This window comes from Nerophis ophidion, linkage group LG21 (assembly GCF_033978795.1).
Source record: "Nerophis ophidion isolate RoL-2023_Sa linkage group LG21, RoL_Noph_v1.0, whole genome shotgun sequence".
NCBI lineage: Eukaryota > Metazoa > Chordata > Actinopteri > Syngnathiformes > Syngnathidae > Nerophis > Nerophis ophidion.
The window spans coordinates 31,693,552-31,719,390 of record NC_084631.1 but is presented as its reverse complement, the minus strand read 5'-3'; the positions used below and the strand labels follow the sequence as shown (position 1 = coordinate 31,719,390).

The 25,839-nt window shown below is 38.6% G+C and overlaps 1 protein-coding gene across 18 annotated transcripts in view; it reads right to left on the bottom strand.

Moving 5' to 3' along the window:
• Positions 1–25,839, bottom strand: part of adgrb2 (adhesion G protein-coupled receptor B2) — a 1,085,043-nt gene that overhangs the window by 329,756 nt on the left and 729,448 nt on the right. For all 18 annotated transcript variants that reach the window (XM_061882474.1, XM_061882487.1, XM_061882489.1 and 15 more), the window contains 4 exons: positions 24,837–25,001; positions 22,834–22,998; positions 5,310–5,411; positions 1,493–1,599 (listed from right to left, as the gene is read on the bottom strand). In XM_061882474.1, the coding sequence (XP_061738458.1) occupies positions 1,493–1,599; positions 5,310–5,411; positions 22,834–22,998; positions 24,837–25,001 (539 nt within the window). The remainder of the gene's footprint in view (positions 1–1,492; positions 1,600–5,309; positions 5,412–22,833; positions 22,999–24,836; positions 25,002–25,839) is intronic.

The window sequence follows — 25,839 nt, the reverse complement described above, 5'->3', positions numbered from 1 at the left end:
TTAAATTTATTCATTCATTTATTTAAAAAAAAATATATATGTATAATTTCATTTTTCCCTGCATTAGCAGCTGTTATTTCCATCCATCCATCCATCTTCTTCCGCTTATCCGAGGTCGGGTCGCGGGGGCAGCAGCCTAAGCAGGGAAGCCCAGACTTTCCTCTCCCCATGCACTTCGTCTAGCTCTTCCCGGGGGATCCTGAGGCATTCCCAGGCCACCCGGGAGACGTAGTCTTCCCAACGTGTCCTGGGTCTTCCCCGTGGCCTCCTATCGGTTGGACGTGCCCTAAACACCTCCCTAGGGAGGCGTTTGGGTGGCATCCTGACCAGATGCCCGAACCACCTCATCTGGCTCCTCTCCATGTGGAGGAGCAGCGGCTTTACTTTGAGTTCCTCCCGGATGGCAGAGCTTCTCACCCTATCTCTAAGGGAGAGCCCCGCCACCCGGCGGAGGAAACTCATTTCGGCCGCTGGTACCCGTGATCTTGTCCTTTCGGTCATGACCCAAAGCTCATGACCATAGGTGAGGATGGGAACGTACTGTAGATCGACCGGTAAATTGAGAACTTTGCCTTCCGGCTCAGCTCCTTCTTCACTGTTATTTCTTTTTATTTCATTTATTTATTTGAATTATTTTGTTTTTTATCTTTTTCTTACATCAGCTGTCATTTTGTCTTTATTTTATTTATTTATATTAGACATGCACCTGGGGATAGGTTGATTGGCAACACTAAATTGGCCCTAGTGTGTGAATGTGAGTGTGAATGTTGTCTGTCTATCTGTGTTGGCCCTGCGATGAGGTGGCAACTTGTCCAGGGTGTACCCTGCCTTCCGCCCGATTGTAGCTGAGATAGGCGCCAGCGCCCCCCGCGACCCCGAAAGGGAATAAGCGGTAGAAAATGGATATATTAGATGTTTTGAGCAGCTGTAATTTCTTTACCGTATATTTCATTTATTCACTTATTCATTTATTAACTGTTTAAAAATACACATATATTTTTTAGCAGTTATTTAATTTATCTATGTGTTTATTATATTTTTATTTGAGCAGTTGTCATGTATTTATATGTTATGTATTAATTTAATTCAGATTTTTGATTTCATTTATTATTTATTTATACATTTTTTAGCAGCTGTAATTTATTTTTATTTTATGTACTTATTTAATTCCTATTTGTTATTTCATTAATTTATTTTCTTAACAGCTGTAATTTATTTTGGTTTTATTTATTAATGTTTTAATTTTTATTTATTTTGTGCAGCTTTCATTTCATTAATTATTTATCTATACATGTATTTATTATTAATATGTATAGATATATATATTTTATTTTATTTTTTTATTTATTTTATTGTATTTCTTTTAGAAGCTGTCACATCATCTGAGTGCAGCTTAATATATCTTGGATCTGAAGGATAAAATGATGGTGCAAGTGGAGGAGAGTTGCAGGTAAATATAGGTTTGAGAGATTCAAGTGAGATATGAACTTACAGATATGTGCAAATATCGATATTCAAGTGAGATGCATCTGGCGAAGCTCGGAGGACCCCAGAAAGCAACGCCATTATTGTCCAGCAGGCAACGACGACTAGCAGATCCTGAAAGAGGAAAAGAAGCAACTTTTATGGCATTTTTACACCCAAAAAAGTGTAGATTCTACGGTAAAAAACTGCCAACTCAGTCGCCAAAACTTACAGAAAAATGTTACACCAGTTTTCACACCAAATTACTATGAATTAAAAATGAGTACAAACGTTTACAGTGCAATACTTTAAATGGAAACAGTTTTTTTTTTACAATGAAATCCTCAGTTTTTTTTTTTATTGTAAAAGCAGCACTTTTGTTTTTCTTTTAGAGTGCATACTGTAAAGAAGAAAAAAAAGCCAGAATTTCTTTGTAAAAATGTACGGTTGTTTTTACACAGAATGGCTGGAGATTGCAAATAGGTAACGCTGTTATTTTTACAGTAAAATTACGCCAAATGAGCTGCCAGTTTTTTTTTTTACTGTTAAATCAATGGTCGTTTTTCGGTAAATGAAAAAAAAACGACACCCCATTTTTTTTTCCACAATAAAATTAATGCGACTAATTTGCCAGCGTAATACTGTAATATCTACGGACTCTTTATGTAAACAAAAAAACTACAAAAAAATCTGTAGATAAGGTTTTTTTTAAATTATTATTATTTTTTAAATAAAATAAAATGAGATAAAAAAAAAAAGAAAATAAAAAAATGACATTTTCTTGGATAAAAAAGAAAGTAAAATCATATAGATTAGATTAGATTAGATTAGATAGTACTTTATTTATTCCGTCAAGAGAGTTCCTTCTGGAAAATTAAAATTTTCAGCACAATCCCATTCAAGATCAGACAAACATTACAGGGAGACAGAACAGGATCGCTGACGGGTCTGCCGGCTTCCAGCGCCCCTTACAAAAAAGATGACATACAGGTAAACAAGGGGGAGATGTGGGGGGACAAAAAAAAAATAGAAGATTAAAAAAAAAAAAAAAAAAAAAAAAAAATTATATTAAAAATAGTAATTAATGATAGTGTTAGTGGACCGGCGACACACACAATCATGTGTGTTTCAGGGACTGTGTCCCTTGCAGACTGTGTTATATATGTTGTGGGAACCAGAATTTTGGTAGCAGAAAGAAACAACCCTTTTTTGTGTGAGTGGGTGTGGATGAGTGTGAATGGGGGAGGGAGGGGTTTTCTTTGGGGGGTTGATGCACTAATGGAAAGTGTACCTTGTGTATTTTTATGTTGATTTAATAAAAATAAAAAAATCTGTAGATTTTATAGTTAAAAAAAAGAATTTTATCATAAAATGTTTTTATTTAAAATCAAATCGCTGTTATTTAAAAATATGCTTCATTGTTATTTTTAAAGTAAAATAAAAAAAAATCTGGCCACTCTGTCAACAGATTTTTTTTCTGTGAAACTATTGTCATTTTTATTCAGTAAACAGAAACATGATAAAATAAAATGAAAATAATCGCCAGTGCAATGCCATGTTATACTGTAGAATAGTTTTTTGCACTGTAATTTATTTATTTTAAGCTGTAGCTGTCAAGTTAAATAAGATAACATTTTACCAAAAACATTGACGTTAGTTTTTACACGGAATGGTTGTAAATGAATTTTTGGAGTAAAATGATGGCGACTCAGAAGCTAGCTGTATTCTGTAAAATCGAAACATTTAAAAACAATTTTTACAGCCAACTGTAATTTTACCGGAAAACCTATTGTGTCTTTTTATACCGAATTGTCATAAAATAAAACATTGGTACCACTTTTATTTTTACGGGAAAATTTTGGTTTTGTACTTTAAAATGTAATTACTTTTTTTTTTTTTAAATCTGTGCACTGCAAAACATAAAACTAAGAAAAAATAAAAAAAATTATAGATTTTACTGTAAAAAAACAAAACACTGTAAATGTTATGGTGCTTTTTAAAACAGATGGCTGAACATTTTGAATCAGTAACACTTATTGTTACGGTAAAATCCTGGTTTTATACTTTACCTGTGCACTGTAAAAAAAAAAAATGTTTACTGTCGTAATGTTGGTGCTTTTTAGATGGCTGGAACTTTTAAATTGGTTACACTTTTATTTTCATTTTACTTTTACTTTTATGGTAAAATCCTGGTGTTGAAAAATGTAGTGACTCTGATATAATCTCTAAAAAAATTAAATATATATGTGTATATATATTTTTTTAATCAGTACATTTTACAGTTGAAAAAATAAACAAATAATCTTGGTGTTATACTTGAAAATGAAGTGAATTTTTTCACTGTAAAAAATAAAGAAATAAAAAAAAAAAACATTTATAAATTTTCCTGTAAAAAGAAAATACTGTAAAATGTATGCCGCTTTTTACACCAGATGGCTTAAAATGTTAAATCGGTAACTTTTTTATTTTTACGGTAAAATCCTGGTGTTATACTTTAAAATGTAGTGACTTTTGTATTTTTGCGCTGTTAAAAAACCCAAATAAACACAAATCTGTAATTTTACAGTAAAAAAAAAAGTTTACTGTAAAATGTATGGTGCTTTTTTCACCAGATAACTTAAAATGTTAAATCGGTACCGCTTTTATTTTTACAGTAAAATCCTGGTGTTATACTTTAAAATGTAGTGACTTTTGTATTTGTGCACTGTAAAAAAAATAAACACAAATCTGTAATTTTACAGTAAAAAAAAAAAACTTTACTGTAAAATGTATGTAAAATGTGCTTTTTACAACAGATGGCTGAAAATTTTAAATTGGTACCACTTTTTTTTAATTTTAATTTTACGGTAAAATAATGGTGTTGTAAAATGTAGTGACTTTTATATGCACTCTAGAAAAACATGATATATATATATATATATATATATATATATATATATATATATATATATATATATATATATATATATATATATATATATATAAAAATCCGTAGATTTTACATTAAAAAAACTTAAATTTTACAATAAAATGTACGGTGCTTTTTACACCAGATGGCTGAGATATTAAATCAGTACCATTTTTATTTTAACGTTAAAATCCTAGTGTTGTATTTTAAAATGTTGTTACTTTTTCATCTGTGCACTGTAAAAAATTGTTTTTAATAAAATAAAAAAAGAGCTGTATATTTTACAGTCAATAAAAAAATATTACTGTCAAATTTATGGTGCTTTTTACAACAGATGGCTGACAATTTTAAATTGGTACCACTTTTTTTTAATTTTAATTTTACGGTAAAATAATGGTGTTGTAAAATGTAGTGACTTTTATATGCACTCTAGAAAAAAATTATATATATATATATATATATATATATATATATATATATATATATATATATATATATATATATATATATATTTTAATCCGTAGATTTTACATTAAAAAAACTAAAATTTTACAGTAAAATATACGGTGCTTTTTACACCAGATGGCTGAGATATCAAATCAGTACCATTTTTATTTTAACGTTAAAATCCTAGTGTTGTATTTTAAAATGTTGTTACTTTTTCATCTGTGCACTGTAAAAAATTGTTTTTAATAAAATAAAAAAAGAGCAGTAGATTTTACAGTCAATAAAAAAATATTACTGTAAAATGTATGCTGCTTTTACACCAGATGGCACATAATTTTATTCCGGTACTACTGTAAAATGTGTATGTTTTGTGGTAAATGGAGAAATAATACTTTTTTATTTATTTTTTTTACAAAATAATGCTGGCCACTGATCTATTGTTACACCATAAAATATATTTTCAAATGGTATTTCCCACAGGAGGACTGACCAGTAGCGTTTGTTGGACACTTGTTGTAAACACTTTCTCCAGCAGAGGCTCTCTTCCACGATATGCCCAGGAGGTTCTCCTCCTTGCAGATCTCGTGAGGAGCTGTTGGAGAACCACAGAATCACTTCATTAAACCCTAAAATCAGAAGCAAGTTCAGTAAAAGGAAAACTGCCAAGTAGGGATGGGATTGGCGGCTCTTGGAAGGGAGTCGGATCACAAGGAGCCGTTCAAAAGACCGGCTCGTTAGCCTCTTGTTGCAGTTATGAGGTCAAATGTGGATGAAAATAATTTAAATGTATACATATATTAGTCTATAGTTCAGGGGTCTCAAACATGCGGCCTGCACCTCAATATGAAAATCTAATGTTGGTGCGGCCCGCGAGTTTTGTACGAATGGCGAGTTGCAGCGTTATGCTTTCCAAATATCAGTTCCCATCATGTGATAATCATTCCCCTATTAACAATGTTAAGGGAGCACCATTGAGGCACTGCCTTTGGCGTCCTCTACAAACTGAACGAACTAGGTGCCAGCCCAGCTACATGTTGTATTTAGCTCTTCTATACGCATTAAGCGCCTGCAAGACATAGTTGATCAACAGCCACACAGGTCACACTGAGGGTGGCCGTATAAACAACTTCATCCTTGTTACAAATATGCGCCACACTGTGAACCCACACCAAAGAAGAATGACAAACACATTTCGGGAGAACATCCGCACCGTAACACAACATAAAAACGACAGAACAAATACCCAGAATCCCATGTGGGGTTGGAGGGGCGGGGCTGTATGTTGTACCCGTAAGAGTGAAGTGAAGTGTGAAGTGAATTATATTTATATAGCGCTTTTTCTCTAGTGACTCAAAGCGCTTTACATAGTGAAACCCAAAATGTAATGTTTACATTTAAACCAGTGTGGGTGGCACTGGGAGCAGGTGGGTAAAGTGTCTTGCCTAAGGACACAACGGCAGTGACTAGGATGGCGGAAGATGGGATCGAACCTGCAACCTTCAAGTTGCTGGCATGGCCACTCTACCAACCGAGCTATACCGCCCCAAAGAGTTAGGGCTGCATTAGATTCTGGGTATTTTGTTCTGGTTTTTTTATTTTGTGTTACGGTGTGGATGTTCTCCCCAAATGTGTTTGTCAATGTTGTTTGGTGTGGGTTCACATTGTGGCGCATATTTGTAACAGTGATAAACTTGAGTTGGCAAGTATGTTGCCCGGGCGGAAAAGTTATTCAAAGAAGGTGAATTGATTAAAAAGTGCATGTTAGATTTTTTAAGGAATCTTTTCTTGCACCCACTGTCCCCCAGGTAAATTGAGTTTGAGACCCCTGCTGTAGTTAATTATTCTGAAATATTTAATATAACTGTATTTTTGTTGAATTTTCACTCACCCAAAAACAGCACTTTTACAATAAAGTAAAAATAATAATGCAAATAATAATAATTATAATATAAAATAAAATAATACAACGCTTGAACGACTTCAGAGCAATGAACCAGAAAAGTGAATAACAACAACAACAAAATAAGAATTATGCTTCCTTTGATTTTTTCCCCCCCCTGAAAGATCAGTTCGAAACACTTGATTCGTTCGCGAACGCCACATCTTCGAGGAGGTAGTAACCAGGTGATAAACAAGGTGAGCAAAATAAGGATGTGGTGTCCTTGGGGGGTTGACGGTCACATTTGTCGTCTGATGGCGTGACCTCCGGATGCAGAGACAGTAGGCGGCGTGCGGGTAACATTTAGTTGCCATAACAACAAGAAGTGGATCCAATATATTCCTGCATGACCTTGTACTGTACACAGCTTAGTGTCACGGTACAGTATCTCATTCCCTCTCCATGTCTCGCCCTGCAACCACTCCGAGGAGAGCGGACGAGTGTTGGCGGAGGCCAAACGGAATCAAGACGTCAAAAAAATAAATAAAAAAATAAGCTGACGGACATGATCCTCGCCTTGGCCTCAAAGCGACCCGAGAGCTTCTTGCAAAAAAACTAAAAGGTTTCTGTGCACTTAGACCTTGGTCCCTGAAGAGCAGCTACACACGTGGATCTCCCGGCAACAGTTAGAGATGCTACCTCAGTAGAAGCATTTAAGTCCCATCTTAAAACTCATTTTGAATACTTTAGCTTTTAAATGGACCCCCTTTTTAGACCAGTTGATCTGCCGTTTCTCCTCTGCCCCTCTCACAAGGGAGGGGAGACACAGGTCTGATGGCCATGGATGAAGTGCTGGCTGTCCAGAGTCGGGACCCGGGGTGGACCACTCGTCTGTGAATCGGATGGGGACATCTCTGCGCTGCTGACCCTTCTGCGCTTGGGATGGTCTCCTGCTGGCCCCACTATGGACTGGACTCTCACCATTATGTGAGATCCACTACGGACTGGACTTTCACTATTATGTTGGATCCACTATGAACTGGACTCTCAACATTATGTTAGATCCATTATGGACTGGACTTTCACTACTATGGGAGATCCACTATGGACTGGACTCTCTCAATATTATGCTAGATCCACTATGGACTGGACTCTCACTATTATGTTGAATCCACTATGGACTGGACTCTCACTATTATGATAGATCCACTATAGACTGGACTCTCACTATTATGTTAGATCCACTATGGACTGGACTCTCACTATTATGTTAGCTCCACTATGGACTGGACTTTCACAGTATTATGTTTGATCCACTATGGACTGGACTCTCACTATAATGCAAAATCCACTACGGACTGGACTCTCACAATATTACGTTAGCCCCATTAGGGGATGGAATCTCACTACTATGTTAGATACCCTATGGACTGGACTCTCTCACTATTATTTTCGATCCACTATAGAATGGACTCTCACACTATTATGTGAGATCCACTATGGACTGGATTCTCAAAATATTATGCTGGATCCACTATGGACTGGACTCTCACTATTATGTTGGATCCACTATGGAGTGGACTCTCACAATATTATGCTAGATCCACTATGGACTGGACTCTCTCTATTATGTTGGATCCACTATGGACTGGACTCTCACACTATTATGTGAGATCCACTATGGACTGGATTCTCACAATATTATGCTAGATCCACTATGGACTAGACTCTCACTATTATGTTAGATCCACTGTGGACTGGACTCTCACCATTATGTTGGATCCACTATGGACTGGACTCTCACCATTATGTTAGATCCCCTATGGACTGGACTCTCACTATTATGTAAGATCCACTATGGACTGGACTCTCATTATTATGTTAGATCCACTGTGGACTGGACTCTCACGATTATGTTAGATCCACTATGGACTGAACTCTCACCATTATGTTAGATCCACTATGGACTGGACTCTCACCATTATGTTAGATCCACTATGGACTGGACTTTCACAATATTATGTTCTATCCACTATGGACTGGACTCTCACTATTATGTTCGATCCACTATGGACTGGACTCTCACTATTATGCAAGATCCACTATGGACTGGACTCTCACACTATTATGTCCGATCCACTATAGACTGGACTATTACAATATTATGTTAGACCCACTCGACATCCATTGCATCCGGTCTCTCCGCTTGGGATGATCTCCTGCTGGCCCCACTATGGACTGGACTCTCACACTATTATGTGAGATCCACTATGGACTGGACTTTCACTACTACGGGAGATCCACTATGGACTGGACTCTCACAATTATGTTGAATCCACTATGGACTGGACTCTCACTATTATGTTAGATCCACTATGGACTGGACTTTCACTATTATGTTTGATCCACTATGGACTGGACTTTTACAGTATTATGTTAGATCTACTATGGACTGGACTCTCACTATAATGCAAGATCCACTATGGACTGGACTCTCACAATATTATGTTAGACCCATTAGGGGATGGACTCTCAATACTATGTTAGATACCCTATGGACTGGACTCTCTCAGTATTATGTGAGATCCACTATGGACTGGACTCTCACAATATTATGCTAGATTCACTATGGACTGGACTCTCGCAATATTATGCTAGATCCACTATGGACTGGACTCTCACACTTTTATGTTAGATCCACTATGGACTGGACTCTCACATTATTATGTGAGATCCACTATGGACTGGATTCTCACAATATTATGCTAGATCCACTATGGACTGGACTCTCACTATTATGTGAGATCCACTATGGACTGGACTCTCACAATATTATGCTAGATCCACTATGGACTGGACTCTCACACTATTATGTTAGATCCACTATGGACTGGACTCTCACTATTATGTTAGATCCACTATGGACTGGACTCTCACACTATTATGTTAGATCCACTATGGACTGGACTCTCATTAGTATGTTAGATCCACTATGGACTGGACTCTCACTATTATGCAAGATCCACTATGGACTGGACTCTCACTATTATGCAAGATCCACTATGGACTGGACTCTCACTATTATGCAAGATCAACTATGGACTGGACTCTCACTATTATGTGAGATCCACTATGGACTGGACTCTCACTATTATGTGAGATCCACTATGGACTGGACTCTCACGATATTATGCTAGATCCACTATGGACTGGACTTTTACAATATTATGTTAGACCCACTCGACATCCATTGCATCCGGTCTCTCCGCTTGGGATTATCTCCTGCTGGCCCCACTATGGACTGGACTCTCACACTATTATGTGAGATCCACTATGGACTGGACTTTCACTACTATGGGAGATCCACTATGGACTGGACTCTCACAATTATGTTGAATCCACTATGGACTGGACTCTCACTATTATGATAGATCCACTATAGACTGGACTCTCACTATTATGTTAGATCCACTATGGACTGGACTCTCACTATTATGTTAGCTCCACTATGGACTGGACTTTCACAGTATTATGTTTGATCCACGATGGACTGGACTCTCACTATAATGCAAAATCCACTACGGACTGGACTCTCACAATATTACGTTAGACCCATTAGGGGATGGAATCTCACTACTATGTTAGATACCCTATGAACTGGACTCTCTCACTATTATTTTCGATCCACTATAGAATGGACTCTCACACTATTATGTGAGATCCACTATGGACTGGATTCTCAAAATATTATGCTGGATCCACTATGGACTGGACTCTCACTATTATGTTGGATCCACTATGGAGTGGACTCTCACAATATTATGCTAGATCCACTATGGACTGGACTCTCTCTATTATGTTGGATCCACTATGGACTGGACTCTCACACTATTATGTGAGATCCACTATGGACTGGACTTTCACTACTATGGGAGATCCACTATGGACTGGACTCTCACAATTATGTTGAATCCACTATGGACTGGACTCTCACTATTATGTTAGATCCACTATGGACTGGACTTTCACTATTATGTTTGATCCACTATGGACTGGACTTTTACAGTATTATGTTAAATCTACTATGGACTGGACTCTCACTATAATGCAAGATCCACTATGGACTGGACTCTCACAATATTATGTGAGATCCACTATGGACTGGACTCTCACAATATTATGCTAGATTCACTATGGACTGGACTCTCGCAATATTATGCTAGATCCACTATGGACTGGACTCTCACACTTTTATGTGAGATCCACTATGGACTGGACTCTCACAATATTATGCTAGATTCACTATGGACTGGACTCTCACACTATTATGTTAGATCCACTATGGACTGGACTCTCACACTTTTATGTGAGATCCACTATGGACTGGACTCTCACAATATTATGCTAGATTCACTATGGACTGGACTCTCGCAATATTATGCTAGATCCACTATGGACTGGACTCTCACACTATTATGTTAGATCCACTATGGACTGGACTCTCACATTATTATGTGAGATCCACTATGGACTGGATTCTCACAATATTATGCTAGATCCACTATGGACTGGACTCTCACTATTATGTGAGATCCACTATGGACTGGACTCTCACAATATTATGCTAGATCCACTATGGACTGGACTCTCACACTATTATGTTAGATCCACTATGGACTGGACTCTCACTATTATGTTAGATCCACTATGGACTGGACTCTCACACTATTATGTTAGATCCACTATGGACTGGACTCTCATTAGTATGCTAGATCCACTATGGACTGGACTCTCACTATTATGCAAGATCCACTATGGACTGGACTCTCACTATTATGCAAGATCCACTATGGACTGGACTCTCACTATTATGTGAGATCCACTATGGACTGGACTCTCACTATTATGTGAGATCCACTATGGACTGGACTCTCACAATATTATGCTAGATCCACTATGGACTGGACTTTTACAATATTATGTTAGACCCACTCGACATCCATTGCATCCGGTCTCTCCGCTTGGGATTATCTCCTGCTGGCCCCACTATGGACTGGACTCTCACACTATTATGTGAGATCCACTATGGACTGGACTTTCACTACTATGGGAGATCCACTATGGACTGGACTCTCACAATTATGTTGAATCCACTATGGACTGGACTCTCACTATTATGATAGATCCACTATAGACTGGACTCTCACTATTATGTTAGATCCACTATGGACTGGACTCTCACTATTATGTTAGCTCCACTATGGACTGGACTTTCACAGTATTATGTTTGATCCACGATGGACTGGACTCTCACTATAATGCAAAATCCACTACGGACTGGACTCTCACAATATTACGTTAGACCCATTAGGGGATGGAATCTCACTACTATGTTAGATACCCTATGAACTGGACTCTCTCACTATTATTTTCGATCCACTATAGAATGGACTCTCACACTATTATGTGAGATCCACTATGGACTGGATTCTCAAAATATTATGCTGGATCCACTATGGACTGGACTCTCACTATTATGTTGGATCCACTATGGAGTGGACTCTCACAATATTATGCTAGATCCACTATGGACTGGACTCTCTCTATTATGTTGGATCCACTATGGACTGGACTCTCACACTATTATGTGAGATCCACTATGGACTGGACTTTCACTACTATGGGAGATCCACTATGGACTGGACTCTCACAATTATGTTGAATCCACTATGGACTGGACTCTCACTATTATGTTAGATCCACTATGGACTGGACTTTCACTATTATGTTTGATCCACTATGGACTGGACTTTTACAGTATTATGTTAAATCTACTATGGACTGGACTCTCACTATAATGCAAGATCCACTATGGACTGGACTCTCACAATATTATGTGAGATCCACTATGGACTGGACTCTCACAATATTATGCTAGATTCACTATGGACTGGACTCTCGCAATATTATGCTAGATCCACTATGGACTGGACTCTCACACTTTTATGTGAGATCCACTATGGACTGGACTCTCACAATATTATGCTAGATTCACTATGGACTGGACTCTCACACTATTATGTTAGATCCACTATGGACTGGACTCTCACACTTTTATGTGAGATCCACTATGGACTGGACTCTCACAATATTATGCTAGATTCACTATGGACTGGACTCTCGCAATATTATGCTAGATCCACTATGGACTGGACTCTCACACTATTATGTTAGATCCACTATGGACTGGACTCTCACATTATTATGTGAGATCCACTATGGACTGGATTCTCACAATATTATGCTAGATCCACTATGGACTGGACTCTCACTATTATGTGAGATCCACTATGGACTGGACTCTCACAATATTATGCTAGATCCACTATGGACTGGACTCTCACACTATTATGTTAGATCCACTATGGACTGGACTCTCACTATTATGTTAGATCCACTATGGACTGGACTCTCACACTATTATGTTAGATCCACTATGGACTGGACTCTCATTAGTATGCTAGATCCACTATGGACTGGACTCTCACTATTATGCAAGATCCACTATGGACTGGACTCTCACTATTATGCAAGATCCACTATGGACTGGACTCTCACTATTATGTGAGATCCACTATGGACTGGACTCTCACTATTATGTGAGATCCACTATGGACTGGACTCTCACAATATTATGCTAGATCCACTATGGACTGGACTTTTACAATATTATGTTAGACCCACTCGACATCCATTGCATCCGGTCTCTCCGCTTGGGATTATCTCCTGCTGGCCCCACTATGGACTGGACTCTCACACTATTATGTGAGATCCACTATGGACTGGACTTTCACTACCATGGGAGATCCACTATGGACTGGACTCTCACAATTATGTTGAATCCACTATGGACTGGACTCTCACTATTATGTTAGATCCACTATGGACTGGACTCTCACTATTATGTTTGATCCACTATGGACTGGACTTTTACAGTATTATGTTAGATCTACTATGGACTGGACTCTCACTATAATGCAAGATCCACTATGGACTGGACTCTCACAATATTATGTTAGACCCATTAGGGGATGGACTCTCAATACTATGTTACTATGGACTGGACTCTCTCACTATTATGTGAGATCCACAATGGACTGGACTCTCACAATATTATGCTAGATTCACTATGGACTGGACTCCCGCAATATTATGCTAGATCCACTATGGACTGGACTCTCACACTATTATGTGAGATCCACTATGGACTGGACTCTCACAATATTATGCTAGATTCACTATGGACTGGACTCTCGCAATATTATGCTAGATCCACTATGGACTGGACTCTCACACTATTATGTTAGATCCACTATGGACTGGACTCTCACATTATTATGTGAGATCCACTATGGACTGGATTCTCACAATATTATGCTAGATCCACTATGGACTGGACTCTCACTATTATGTGAGATCCACTATGGACTGGACTCTCACAATATTATGCTAGATCCACTATGGACTGGACTCTCACACTATTATGTTAGCTCCACTATGGACTGGACTTTCACAGTATTATGTTTGATCCACGATGGACTGGACTCTCACTATAATGCAAAATCCACTACGGACTGGACTCTCACAATATTACGTTAGACCCATTAGGGGATGGAATCTCACTACTATGTTAGATACCCTATGAACTGGACTCTCTCACTATTATTTTCGATCCACTATAGAATGGACTCTCACACTATTATGTGAGATCCACTATGGACTGGATTCTCAAAATATTATGCTGGATCCACTATGGACTGGACTCTCACTATTATGTTGGATCCACTATGGAGTGGACTCTCACAATATTATGCTAGATCCACTATGGACTGGACTCTCTCTATTATGTTGGATCCACTATGGACTGGACTCTCACACTATTATGTGAGATCCACTATGGACTGGACTTTCACTACTATGGGAGATCCACTATGGACTGGACTCTCACAATTATGTTGAATCCACTATGGACTGGACTCTCACTATTATGTTAGATCCACTATGGACTGGACTTTCACTATTATGTTTGATCCACTATGGACTGGACTTTTACAGTATTATGTTAAATCTACTATGGACTGGACTCTCACTATAATGCAAGATCCACTATGGACTGGACTCTCACAATATTATGTGAGATCCACTATGGACTGGACTCTCACAATATTATGCTAGATTCACTATGGACTGGACTCTCGCAATATTATGCTAGATCCACTATGGACTGGACTCTCACACTTTTATGTGAGATCCACTATGGACTGGACTCTCACAATATTATGCTAGATTCACTATGGACTGGACTCTCACACTATTATGTTAGATCCACTATGGACTGGACTCTCACACTTTTATGTGAGATCCACTATGGACTGGACTCTCACAATATTATGCTAGATTCACTATGGACTGGACTCTCGCAATATTATGCTAGATCCACTATGGACTGGACTCTCACACTATTATGTTAGATCCACTATGGACTGGACTCTCACATTATTATGTGAGATCCACTATGGACTGGATTCTCACAATATTATGCTAGATCCACTATGGACTGGACTCTCACTATTATGTGAGATCCACTATGGACTGGACTCTCACAATATTATGCTAGATCCACTATGGACTGGACTCTCACACTATTATGTTAGATCCACTATGGACTGGACTCTCACTATTATGTTAGATCCACTATGGACTGGACTCTCACACTATTATGTTAGATCCACTATGGACTGGACTCTCATTAGTATGCTAGATCCACTATGGACTGGACTCTCACTATTATGCAAGATCCACTATGGACTGGACTCTCACTATTATGCAAGATCCACTATGGACTGGACTCTCACTATTATGTGAGATCCACTATGGACTGGACTCTCACTATTATGTGAGATCCACTATGGACTGGACTCTCACAATATTATGCTAGATCCACTATGGACTGGACTTTTACAATATTATGTTAGACCCACTCGACATCCATTGCATCCGGTCTCTCCGCTTGGGATTATCTCCTGCTGGCCCCACTATGGACTGGACTCTCACACTATTATGTGAGATCCACTATGGACTGGACTTTCACTACCATGGGAGATCCACTATGGACTGGACTCTCACAATTATGTTGAATCCACTATGGACTGGACTCTCACTATTATGTTAGATCCACTATGGACTGGACTCTCACTATTATGTTTGATCCACTATGGACTGGACTTTTACAGTATTATGTTAGATCTACTATGGACTGGACTCTCACTATAATGCAAGATCCACTATGGACTGGACTCTCACAATATTATGTTAGACCCATTAGGGGATGGACTCTCAATACTATGTTACTATGGACTGGACTCTCTCACTATTATGTGAGATCCACAATGGACTGGACTCTCACAATATTATGCTAGATTCACTATGGACTGGACTCCCGCAATATTATGCTAGATCCACTATGGACTGGACTCTCACACTATTATGTGAGATCCACTATGGACTGGACTCTCACAATATTATGCTAGATTCACTATGGACTGGACTCTCGCAATATTATGCTAGATCCACTATGGACTGGACTCTCACACTATTATGTTAGATCCACTATGGACTGGACTCTCACATTATTATGTGAGATCCACTATGGACTGGATTCTCACAATATTATGCTAGATCCACTATGGACTGGACTCTCACTATTATGTGAGATCCACTATGGACTGGACTCTCACAATATTATGCTAGATCCACTATGGACTGGACTCTCACACTATTATGTTAGATCCACTATGGACTGGACTCTCACTATTATGTTAGATCCACTATGGACTGGACTCTCACACTATTATGTTAGATCCACTATGGACTGGACTCTCATTAGTATGTTAGATCCACTATGGACTGGACTCTCACTATTATGCAAGATCCACTATGGACTGGACTCTCACTATTATGCAAGATCCACTATGGACTGGACTCTCACTATTATGTGAGATCCACTATGGACTGGACTCTCACTATTATGTGAGATCCACTATGGACTGGACTCTCACAATATTATGCTAGATCCACTATGGACTGGACTCTCACACTATTATGTTAAATCCACTATGGACTGGACTCTCACTATTATGTTAGATCCACTATGGACTGGACTCTCACTATTATGCAAGATCCACTATGGACTGGACTCTCACAGTATTATGTTAGATCCACTATGGACTGGACTCTCACTATAATGCAAGATATACTACGGACTGGACTCTCACAATATTATGTTAGACCCATTAGGGGATGGACTCTCACTACTATGTTGGATACCCTATGGACTGGACTCTCTCACTATTTTTTTCGATCAACTATAGACTGGACTCTCACACAATTATGTTAGATCCACTATGGACTGGACTCTCACACTATTATGTGAGATCCACTATGGGCTAGATTCTCAAAATATTATGCTAGATCCACTATGGACTGGACTCTCACTATTATGGGAGATCCACTATGAACTGGACTCTCACAATATTGTGCTAGATCCACTATGGACTGGACTCTCACAATATTATGCTAGGTCCACTATGGAGTGGACTCTCACTATTATGTTAGATCCTCTATGGACTGGATTTTCACAATATTATGTTCGATCCACTATGGACTGGACTCTCACACTATTATGTTAGATCCACTATGGACTGGACTCTCACAATATTATGCTAGGTCCACTATGGACTGGACTCCCACTATTATGTTAGATCCCCTATGGACTGGATTTTCACAATATTATGTTCGATCCACTATGGACTGGACTCTCACAATATTATGCTAGATCCACTATGGACTGTACTTTCACTACTATCGGACATCCACTATGGACTGGACTCACACAATATTATGCTAGATCCACTATGGACTGGATTCTCACTATTATGTTAGATCCACTATGGACTGGACTCTCATTATTATGTTAGATCCACTGTGGACTGGACTCTGACTATAATGTTAGATCCACAATGGACTGGACTGTCACACTATTATGTTCGATCCACTATGGACTGGACTCTCACTATTATGCCAGATCCACTATGGACTGGACTCTCACTATTATGTTAGATCCACTAAGGACTGGAATCTCACTATTATGTTGGATCCACTATGGACTGGACTCTCACACTATTATGGGACGGCTTGGCGCAGTGTGAGTGTGGCCGTACGCAACCCGAGGGTCCCTGGTTCAAATCCCACCTAGTACCAACCTCGTCATGTCCGTTGTGTCCTGAGCAAGACACTTCACCCTTGCTTCTGATGGGTGCTGGTTGGCGCCTTGCATGGCAGCTCCCTCCATCAGTGTGTGAATGTGTGTGTGAATGGGTAAATGTGGAAGTAGTGTCAAAGCACTTTGAGTACCTTGAAGGTAGAAAAGCGCTATACAAGTACAACCCATTTATTTATTATGTTAGATCCACTATGGACTGGACTCTCACACTATTATGTTAGATCCACTGTGGACTGGACTCTCACACTATTATGTTAAATCCACTATGGACTGGACTATCACACTATTATGTTAGACCCACTCGACGTCCATTGCTTTCGGTCTCCCCTAGAGAGGGAGAGGACCCATATATGGGGTCCTCTCCAAGGTTTCTCATAGTCATTCACATCGACGTCCCACTGGGTTGTGAGTTTTAACCTTGCCCTCATGTGTGCTGTGTACTGCGGACGTCGTTGTGGCTTGTGCAGCCCTTTGAGACACTTGTGATATAGGGCTATACTTATACCGTATAAACATTGATTAATTGATTAAAACTCTGATTTGTCATTTTTTCCAAATTGGCGCCTCAGTAGTGGGCAGCCTAGGATGGAGTTGGCTCTCTTGTTTGCATTGTTTGGTCTGTTTTGGTCCATGGCTGCGCTGCGTGAGGCATTTTCCCGACAAGACTGCTTGACGGGGCGGTAGAGCTCGGTTGGTAGAGTGGCCGTGCCAACAACTTGAGGTTTCCAGGTTCAATTCCCGCTTCCACCATCCTAGTCACTGCCGTTGTGTCCTTGGGCAAGACACTTTGCCCACCTGCTCCCAGTGCCACCCACACTGCTTTAAATGTAACGTAGATATTGGGTTTCACTATGTAAAAGCGCTATATAAATATATTTCACTTCAATTTATCGACGCCGATGGAGATTTACTTTTGCGTTCGGATTATGGTCAAGGTGTGTCGAGAACTTAAAAGTGTGACTGCTTTAGTAAAATGGAATAAAAGCTGAACAGAAATAAAAGACGGTGTGCAGGAAGTCGAAAGTGGACCTTTTTTTCCCATTGCAAAAAAAATCAGGTCCGTCGTCAAAACATGACAAGACACCTCCTCCAAACATCACACTTTTCCGGCTTCAAAATAAAAGCGCTCTAATTTGCATATGCTTGAAGTGAAGTGAATTATATTTATATAGCGCTTTTCTCTAGTGACTAAAAGCGCTTTATATAGTGAACCCCAAAATCTAAGTTTACATTTAAACCAGTGTGGGTGGCACTGGGAGCAGGTGGGTAAAGTGTCTTGCCCAAGGACACAACGGCAGTGACTAGGATGGCAGAAGCGGGAATCGAACCTGCAACCCTCAAGTTGCTGGCACGGCCGCTCTACCAACCGAGCTATGCCGCCCCAATAATAACATTAATAAAATCAACACGCCTTAATTGTCTTATATTGTGTTCATGCTTTGTCAGATATGTTTTGTAATGTAGTCTGTGATATTTGTACCCAAATAATAGTTGAGAAATATAACCAAAATATTGTGTCCTTTTTTTTTTTTTTTTTTTTTAAAACATCCATCCATCCATTTTCTACCCCGTGTTCTGGCTTAATACTCCTCAGTTACAGAATGTTAGGCAGGCTGAATATTAACATTATTAATAAATAGTGAGAGTTAAAACAAAATGAATACCATTAACTTGCATAACATGTAATGTACAGAATATTAGAAGTATTTATTCTGGTAGAAATATCACAGATTACATTAACAAACATCTTTGACAATCAAAGAAAGGTTATAACAATCCGCATTTTGTGTTATTAATACGCGAAACTGATATCTAAAAACAAGTGTAGCTCCTTTTCTTAATGCAAGTGCTCCTACAGCAGGAATACACTTTGTGTATTACTAAAAAATACAAACTCTGGCAAAACACAAACGCACTGCAGGTCTTTGTTTTTTTTTTTTTAAATTCTCATTATGTGTGTTGAGTTGTTTTAAAAAAAACATGATTGTGACGCTCAAATTGCATGATTGTTAGTGTGATCCCAAGATGCAGAAAAGCCAAGGAAGCAGCGTGCAGGTAAAAAAAAAACCTGTGATGATAAAATGGGAAGTTCTCTGGATGCATACGAAACCCAACAGGTTACAAAAATACACAAAACATATTTGCCGAAGAACAGCAAAGGCTGACATGACATAAAATAACAAAAAGGAAATGCTGGAGAGCAGCAAGGACTTACGAGTGAACACAAGCGGCAGGGAAAGCATCCACAATGTGCATAAAGATGAATCAGCAAACAAGGAAAAAGTGGCAGCTGCACAACATGAATGGTCTTGATTGTAATAGAAAACAGTCGCGGGGACAAGCGCTCAGGGACAGGCGTGAAGCAGTTCCAGGAAAAGGCCAACAAAACAGGAAGAGCCACCAAAATAAAAGGTGAAAAAACACCCACAAAACAAAACAAGGAATGACCTGTAAAAACAAAACAAAACAAAAAAAACCCTGTACATTTTACGGAAAAAAAAAATAAAATAATGTAAAATTTATTGTGCTTTTTACACCAGATGGCTAAAAATGTGAAATCGGTACCACTTTTATTTTTATGGTAAATACAAGTGTTATACTTTAAAATGTAGTGACTTTTTTTATCTATACACTGGAAAAAACAACAACAAAAAAATGTGTCTATTTTACTGTAAAATTTTTGGTGCTTTTTACATCAAATGGCTGGAAATTTTTAATTGGTACCACTTTTATTTTCATGGTAAAATCTGCGTATTATATTTTAAAATGTATTGACTTTTATATACGTGCACTGTAAAAAAAACAAAAAAAAACAAAACCTGTGGATTTTACAGAAAAAAACTAAAGTTTACTGTAAAATTTATGGTGCATTTTACACCACATGGCTGGAAATTTGAAATAGGTACCCATTTTATTTTTATGTTAAAATCTTGGTGTTATACTTTAAAATGTAGTGACTTTTATTTCTGTGCACTGTAAAAAAACAAAAAAAATAAAAAGTGTAAATTTTACCCAAAAAATATTTTACTCTAAAATCTTTAGTTGCTTTTACACCAGATGGCTTAAAATGTTAAATTGGTACCACTTTTATTTTTACGGTAAAATCCTGGTGTTATAGTTTAAAATGTAGTGACATTTTTAATCCGTGCACTGTAAAAACAATTAGCAAAATAAGAAAACAATATTTAGATTTTACAGTAAAAAAACACAATTTTACTATAAAAATTCTGGTGCTTTTTACACCAGATGGATGAAAATTTGAAATTGGAACCACTTTTATTTTTACGGTAAAATCCTGGTGTTATACTTTAAAATGTAGTGACCTTTTTTTTTTTATCCATGCACTGTAAAGAAAATCAATTAAAATGTGTACATCCATCCATCCATTTTCTACCGCTTATTCCCTTTCGGGGTCGCGGGGGGCGCTGGCGCCTAAATGCATTTTACTGTAAAATGTGTACATTTTACAGTAAAATGCATTCTACTGTAACATTTTTGGTGCTTTTTACACCAAATGGTTGAAATGTTTAAATTGGTACCACTTTTATTTTAAGGTAAAATCCTCGTATTATACTTTAAAATGTAGTCACTTTTATATCCGTGCACTGTAAAAAAATAAAAAATTTTTTTAAAAAACTGTAGATTTTACAGAAAAAAAACTAAAGTGTACTGTAAAATTTATGGTGATTTTTACACCAGATGACTGAAAATTTGAAATCAGTATGACTTATTTTTATGGTAAAATCCTGGTCTTATACTTTAAAATGTAGTGACTTTTTTTTTTTATCCGTGCACTGTAAAAATAAAATCAATAAAAATGTGTAGATTTGACAGTAAAAAAAATGTTACTGTAAAGTTTTTGGTGCTTTAAATTTTAAATTGGTACCACTTTTATTTTTACGCTAAAACCCTGGTGTTATACTTGAAAATGTAGTGACTTTTTTTTTTTAAATCTGTGCACTGTGAAAAAAAACAAGGAAAAAAAAACAAAAAACGTTATATTTTGCAGAAAAAACCTTAATTTTACTGTAAAATTTATGGTGCTTTTTACATCAGATGGCTGAAAATTTGAAATCGGTACCACTTTTATTTTTATGGTGGAATCCTGGTGGTATTCTTTAAAATTAAGTGACTTTCTTATCTGTCCACCGTAAAAAAAAAAAAACAACAACATTTTACTGTAAAATTTTTGGTGCCTTTTACACCAGACGGCTGAAAATTTGAAATTGGTACCACTTTTATGTTTACGGTAAAATCCTGGTGTTATACTTTAAAATGTATTGACTTTTTTAATCTGTGCACTGTAAAATATTTAGTAAGATAAAAAAATCTGTAGATTTTACAGTAAAAATGTATGGTAATTTTTTACCATAAGGTTCGCGATTAAATACTTTAATCGTTGTACAGTTTATCTTATTTTTTGCATCCTATCCAACGTGCGCGCGCACACACACACACACACACACACACACACACACACACACACACACACGGTTTGTGGGCTTATTAAAGCATGGCGTTATTCCTGTGGGGCTGACGCACCACAAATCAGGCCAAATGGACCAATGAACATGTCACCCTTTCCTGGGAAGAGCAGAATGGAAAGAAGGAGGGCATGCAGAGGGAGCGAGCGAGGAATACAAACACACAAGAATAGACAAATAAGCGATGTTCGGAGCAGAGTAAATGTGAATTGAGACGATGGCGAGGATTCACGTTGTTTACAGACGATGTGAGTGGGCACTCAAAAAGGACAAAATGTAATTTAATCCACCGGACTCGTGAGCAACTCACCGGGGCATTTCTTCTCGTTACAGGACCGGACCTCCTCCGCCGAGCCCTCACAGGGGTACCCTTGGGCCCCCTGGCCCTCGCACACCCTGGAGCGCCGCTGCCAGCCCGAGTCGCAGGTCTTGCTGCAGAGGCTCCAGTGGCTCCAGCTGCCCCAGTTACCCCCTCCTGGAAGAACACGTGCCAGGTTAGCTTGCAGCGTTCCATCACAACAGAGCAGCCCACGTGCGGGCCAAATTGGCTCGGAACCCGCACTTGTGCTAACTACAGCCCACGGACTAAGTGCGGCCCGCCAGACGTCAAGAGTTCAATCAAGAATCTGGCTCGCAGACTGATTTACCTGTTGCTGGTTTGTCAACATCTCGTGGATGATGTCATTAAGTTAGGTCAACGACCTCAACATTATGCGCAGCATTTACTTGTATGACCCTATGAACATAACCTTCCCTAGTCATGATGCAAAACACAACAACAAATCCACACAAAACAACGTCACATGCTCACGGAACAATGTGGATATTATAATCATATTTTTAAAAAAATCACACCCATCATCCATAAAAATGCATGATGGGAAAAATGCAAAGCACTCTCTTATCCATGTTTGTCACATTTTAGCTGCCTGATATTTCTGGTTGATTACAAAACTTTAAAGGAGGTTGTCACTGAAGTGAACAAGATAGGAGTCAAACTTTCACATACTCATAATTGCTAATTATATTAATTACTAATGATATACCCATTTACACACACACACACACACACATATATATATATATATATATATATATATATATATATATATATATATATATATATTTATACACATATGTATATATATATATATATATATATATATGTACAGTGGGGCAAAAAATATTTAGTCAGCCACCGATTGTGCAAGTTCTCCCACTTAAAATGATGACAGAGGTCTGTAATTTTCATCATAGGTACACTTCAACTGTGAGAGACAGAATGTGAAAAAAAAATCCAGGAATTCACATTGTTGGAATTTTAAAGAAATTATTTGTAAATTATGGTGGAAAATAAGTATTTGGTCAACCATTCAAAGCTCTCACTGATTGTAGGAAGTTTTGGCTCAAAATCTCACGATACATGGCCCCATTCATTCTTTCCTTAACACGGATCAATCGTCCTGTCCCCTTAGCAGAAAAACAGCCCCAAACCATGATGTTTCCACCCCCATGCTTCACAGTAGGTTTGGTGTTCTTGGGATGCAACTCAGTATTCTTCTTCCTCCAAACACGACGAGTTGAGTTTATACCAAAAAGTTCTATTTTGGTTTCATCTGACCACATGACATTCTCCCAATCCTCTGCTGTATCATCCATGTATCCATTTTGGTATAAACTCAACTCGTCGTGTTTGGAGGAAGAAGAATACTGAGTTGCATCCCAAGAACACCATACCTACTGTACAGCATGGGGGTGGAAACATCATGCTTTGGGGCTGTTTTTCTGCTAAGGGGACAGGACGATTGATCAGTGTTAAGGAAAGAATGAATGGGGCCATGTATCGTGAGATTTTGAGCCAAAACTTCCTTCCATCAGTGAGAGCTTTGAATGGTTGACCAAATACCTATTGTCCACTATGATTTACAAATATATTATTTAAAATTTCTACAATGTGAATTCCTGGATTTTTTGTTCACATTCTGTCTCTCACAGTTGAAGTGTACCTATGATGAAAATTACAGACCTCTGTCATCATTTTAAGTGGGAGAACTTGCACAATCGGTGGCTGACTAAATACTTTTTTGCCCCACTGTACATATATATATACAAACACACACATATATATATATAAATATAGGATATGTATAGGGTATATGCATAGTTACATATACCGTAAACTTACATGCAGTCAGCTTTTGGCCCTCGGTCAATTTTTTTATAGCCCAAAGCGGCCCCCAGATTCAAAAGTTTAGACACCCCTGTGCTTGCATGAGGACACGCTGTGTGAAGACTAAGATTTGCCGGCCTTACCCGTGCATGAAGGGTTGCTGCACTCTCTGCTCTCCTGATGGGGGCCCTTGCACTCGGCCCAGCCGTGCACGGAGGCGCTGCAGCGTCTCTGCCGCTGCTGGGTGCCCGTGTTGCAGGAGACGCTGCATCTTGACCAGGGGCCCCACTCCAACCACTTGCCCTCCACTGGAGACAAGGAAAGGGGACAAAGGAGTGAGGACGACATGATGCAGTCCTGCCTGGGAAGACACGGCCACTGGGGCCCCGTGGTCCGTGGGATCGAGGAGTGCTTTAAATACAAACCTGGCCCCTTTCTGCTCAGTCACTGGTAAGAATATCAAGGCACATGTCCCCAAAGGTAATGCTAGTCTTATTAAGTTTGTTGTTCTAGAAAGTTCTATTGGGGCCGTCTTTGTCCATTTAGGTACATTTCTGCTCTTTTTTGGTTGTGTTACTCTCAAGGGAAATGATTTTCTCACTATAATGTTTTCCAATTTATGTTCAATTCTAATATTTTTATTTCAAATTATTTCATAAATCAGCGATTTTAGCCCGGACGAAAAAGTCGACAGGAAGTTAAGAGTATGTGCAACATTTTTCTCCTAAATGAAATGTGATGTTAGAAAAAGCATAATTATATTGTGGAATAACAAATTGTAGTTATGATGGTGGGCTTCACGGTGGAAGAGGGGTTAGTGCGTCTGCCTCACAATACAAAGGTCCTGGACTCCTGGGTTCAAATCCAGGCTTGGGATCTTTCTGTGTGGAGTTTGCATGCGTGGGTTCCCTCCGGGTACTCCGGCTTCCTCCCACTTCCAAAGACATGCACCTGGGGATAGGTTGATTGGCAACACTAAATTGGCCCTAGTGTGTGAATGTGAGTGTGAATATTGTCTGTCTATCTGTGTTGGCCCTGCGATGAGGTGGCGACTTGTCCAGGGTGTACCCCGCCTTCCGCCCGATTGTAGCTGAGATAGGCGCCAGCCCCCCCCGCAACCCCAAAAGGGAATAAGCGGTAGGAAAT